The sequence below is a fragment of the Atta cephalotes genome (genome assembly GCF_000143395.1).
Source record: "Atta cephalotes unplaced genomic scaffold scaffold00046, whole genome shotgun sequence".
Taxonomy (NCBI): domain Eukaryota; kingdom Metazoa; phylum Arthropoda; class Insecta; order Hymenoptera; family Formicidae; genus Atta; species Atta cephalotes.
Genome location: NW_012130110.1, coordinates 1454645 through 1459350, shown reverse-complemented (window position 1 = coordinate 1459350; position 4706 = coordinate 1454645). Strand labels below are relative to the sequence as shown.

Sequence of the window (4706 nt, the reverse complement as noted above, 5' to 3'; positions counted from 1 at the left end):
GGGATAGTCGAATATGTATTATTTGACTTGTTTTGTTTTATATTATTATTTTTAATTAATTATTAGCAGGTAAAAATCACAAATCACACATATTTAATTTGAATTTTTCTCTTAAAATTGTAAATTGATTCTTTGAATTGAAAAAAACTGAAATTTATATCAGGAATTAATCATTGTTTTTTTATAATGAAATATAAATCATTTGCATATTGAAAAACTAATTTGTATATATGAAAATCATTCCGAAATTTTATTATAATTGACGTCATTTGATAATCCATTATATAGTTTTGATAATAATCTGTGAATGATTTTATCTTGGCTGAGTGCTAAATCAATATAGATTAAGTCTACATATATTAAATTGCTGAAGACAAAGAGAGTTGAAACATTCAGTTTATCAAGAATTTAAAAGAAAGAAAACATCTGCATATCAAATGAAATAAAGATACTTTAACAATTTGTATTTCCTCCTGCACTGACTCTCATTAGCCTTAAATGTTGTTTGCATTGTTATTTTAAAGAAAGAGAGACCTAGTTAAACACATATATATTCTTTTTAAATTTATAACACTAGCCATCCTTGGATTCTCAGAAAATCTTTCTATTATTCATTTCTACCAATACAAATTAACTTTTTATCTATAGTATTTAATTTACTCCACATTTTTTCTAATTCTTAGAATTAGAAAAAGATAAAATATTAAACCAAGATTAATTTACATTGGTAGAAACGGGTCCATAATTTACAGTTCCAATTCTTTTTCCTTTCTCAAAACTAATTTCTTGTAAATATTTATTAAGCATAGTAGTACGTTCAAGCAATTTTATTTTTGTTCTTCTTTAAAATTTTGGTTACCTATGGACACACTATAGCGACTTGTTTATCGTTTCAAGACAGGTTTTTGCAGTTATAATCTCGAGATTAATATTTGCGAAATCATTGAGTCACGTCATTGCATGCTGAATCGCGATCACATTTAGGATCACAAATTAGATAAACGAGAAGAAAGTTTGTCTAGAACAGATCCTATAACAGAATCTTTACTACTCTGTGCTGTTCTCAATTTATTTTTATGTACATCTCATAATCTTTTGTTTCAATAAAGTTATTATTATTATATATTATATATTATTCATGATTCTATTGGCAATGTGCTATAACCATATCATTAATATTTTACTTATTGGAACCTTATTCCAATCGATCAATAAACAATTAGTTTTACATCAAAATGTAATAATAAATAATTAAATAAGATATCGACTGATTAATTGAATCAATAATTGATTAAAAAGCAAAATAAGCATACAGAGATAATATAAAAATGAATAAAGTGTGACTCATTGAAAAATAATTTTTTTCACGCTGCGTTCGGAGAGCATTTGCTATCTTCAGCGTTATTGTGTTCTCAGTATTCTTATATCTTCAGTATTAAACGTAAAAAAGTATTATAATAATGCAATAACACATTTAATAGTGCTTAATAGTAATCATTTTGAAAGCGTTATTTTGATATTATCATGCCTAGTTCGCTTGGGTTTCTTTCGCATAGATCATTCGCGTGAATACGAAGTGCTGTGATGCGAGAATTTTACTTCTGATATTTATGGGAAGTACACATCGGAAAAAAGACAAGAAGCCGAATCAAAACACAATTTGCTTTTCAGGGGAGAACCTCTAGCTCTATAGTCTATTTTACGCGAGTTTCATTCGTTTCACGGAATGTATTTGTATACACTTTACAAGTTTTTCGTTGACGATGTATAAATAACTAAAGAAAAAAAACAGAGAACAAAAGACGTAAGCTGATCTATTTTTTTTGTTTTACGATTTCTCGCAATTTATTTCTATCTTGAACAGAATAGGTTTCATACATTCCGTTCAACAACTTGAGTTTCAAGATTCTAAGATCTTAGTTATCTCATAGTTATCTAGACTAAGAAACAGTTATGGGAAAAAGATATTTAATAAGCGTAACGGAAACTATTCGCGTGCTAACGCATGCGAGAAACACAGTTGTGGATTAGACGAATTGTGACGAGGAATGTATGATTTTGCTGTAAAGGACTTCCAAATAAAATCTAGAATTCAAATCAGATTTTGCAAGTAAACCTTTATTAGCTTCCCGATACATTTGATATAACCTTATAGGCGCATAATATTATTTAATATTTTAAGCATATTCTTAGAAATGTACATTTAATGCACTTTTGTTGCAATAAAAGTTTTAAAGCACCGGATTATTAAAGGCGTTTGTAGGCGTCAAATCGTAAATATATGATTTTAAAACGCAATCGTTTCTTGCAATATACATCGCGTCTAAATAAAAATTGCGTTATCATAAATTTCTTTTTGTGTGGCTTCTCAGTGATATCTGCAACGTCATCTATACATCTCGGGTGTAACACATTCGTTGAAAATGTCGATAGTATAGATCGGGAGAACTTTAAAATAAGAAAAGAAAATTTATTACTGCTATACCTACTGATTCCATTTTTCCTTGATAGACTCTTGGCGTGTCGAGTGCTTTCCATTTCGGGTGCATTTGGAGAGACACTATCAACGCTATTTACATCATTCTATCTTCATCGTTCAACAGACGTAAAACAAGGATAGAATTACACAAATAGTGCTAATAAATTGGTGACACAAGTTGACGCAAGTAATATAATTCTCTCCTTGTTACTCTATGGATGCCAAAAAAAAATTAGTGCTGTCCATTTAGGTCCAGATTCAATTTAGTTCCAGATTCAATTTATTTTTAATCTCTTTCCAATTAAAATTGAAAAGATATGAGGCATAAGTTGAATCTCAGTTAAGAATTAACAGTGAATTGTGGAATTGAGCTTTAATGACACAAGTCGTTATCTTTGTTATTCCACTGAATCTCAAGAAAAATAAAATGATACTTATATCAACTTGTGTCACTAAATAAAAGGCATCCATGAAAAATTGATTGTGTTATTAACTCGTTTCTATCAACATAGTTTAATTTTAATTAAAGTTGAATGGAGAAGTTAATCTACTGCATTGATAGAAACAGATATAAATGGAAAGCATCTATGTTGCAAAATTATATATATATATACACATTCTTTTCGCATTACATAAAATATATATATTGGAATTTTGGGACCATATCTTTATTGTAATTTAATAAAAATGGACATAGATGTAGTCAAAAGAAATCCATTATTTTTCCATTTAATTTCATGCAAAAATAATGGATTTCTTTTTACTACACCTAATATTTCAATTAAATAACATTTATTTTCAATGGAGAATCAATCAAAGAACAGGCTCATAATTTATAGAAGTAAAGAGCTCCGAGATATATAGATTCAAAAAAAGTCCAGAAACGCCAAAAAATTTCGATATGCTCGATAGGCTCGGGAATTTTATTATGTGTATATTTAGAGTTTAGTTTTTCTCAAATCTTTATCACAGATCCATTACTTATTTTTCATTTTAGGTGATTTATTTAAAAAAAGATATAATTGAACGACGACCGCAAGTGGGGAAGAATCACTCATTTGGATTCCGATTAGATACTTGGATAACAGGTAGTTTTCCATCACAGAGATAGCCCAATACCTTAGACATATATAAGAACGATCGAAATTGGATGCATATTGTAATATGAAAGAACAGAGGCTACTTGCACATTGCAGAATACTAAATTACGAGCAAATAAATAATATTTGAATGTCAATCAATCCTTATCAAGTATCTTATCTATCACTTTGCCATTGTTAGTATTGCACTGGATTACGTAAGAAAAACTTATAAATATTTAATTCTTGTCCTATTGTTATTCCTATTGTTATTCAAAAGCATTATGTGTTTTCTTGATTGTTAATTAGATGGAATCAAGAACATGTCAAAACATGATGCAAAACTGAATTAAATTTGTAATTAATTTTGAGAGATACTCAATGGAATTTTATTGTATTGATATTAAAATCTATGATGCAAATTATGATGTATGATATTTTATATCATCAATTAATAAGGAACATAATAGATACTTATTATAATATTTTACTTTACAATTATTATAATATCTACTCATTATCATTTTCATATTTACATATTTACATATAATAGATATTTTATTCATATTTCATTATCAATGCAGCGAGAATCATTGTATATCAATAACTGAATTTGCATTGAAATAAATTTTATCATAATTGATGCTTTATTGTTAACACATTTAATTATATTCATTATTATTAATACATCTTTATTAAATTTTTCTTTCCAGATTCTATATGATCCTAAGAAAAAAACGATAAATAAATAAAAAACGGAGATTTTTGGAATTTTTAATTGAGCGAATTCTGTTTATTTGTTACATTAATTATGAAGATAATTGTCAATCTGAGAACAATAAGTTTTATGAAATTAAGTCATCGTGTTCGGCAGAATCTAAACATGCGCAAATATGGTGAGTAGTCTTTTGTAAATATGATTATCTTGTTTTTATAATAAAACCGTTTTGACCTTTCAATTTTTCGGTGCTGCTTCTGAGATGGCATATGTACACACACACACACACACACACACACACACACACACACACACACACACACACACACGCACGACACGCACGCACGCACGCACGACACGACCACGACACGCACGACACGTACGACCGACACGACTACGACCACGACCACGTACACGTACCACCGTCACC

At 28.7% G+C, this 4706-nt stretch overlaps 1 protein-coding gene across 1 annotated transcript in view; it reads left to right on the top strand.

The window, feature by feature from the left end:
• Positions 1 to 4369: 4369 nt before the first annotated feature.
• LOC105622526 (pyrroline-5-carboxylate reductase) overlaps positions 4370 to 4706 on the top strand; it is a 5193-nt gene continuing 4856 nt past the window's right edge. The window contains exon 1 of the mRNA XM_012203941.1: positions 4370 to 4454. Within this exon, the coding sequence (XP_012059331.1) occupies positions 4370 to 4454 (85 nt within the window). The remainder of the gene's footprint in view (positions 4455 to 4706) is intronic.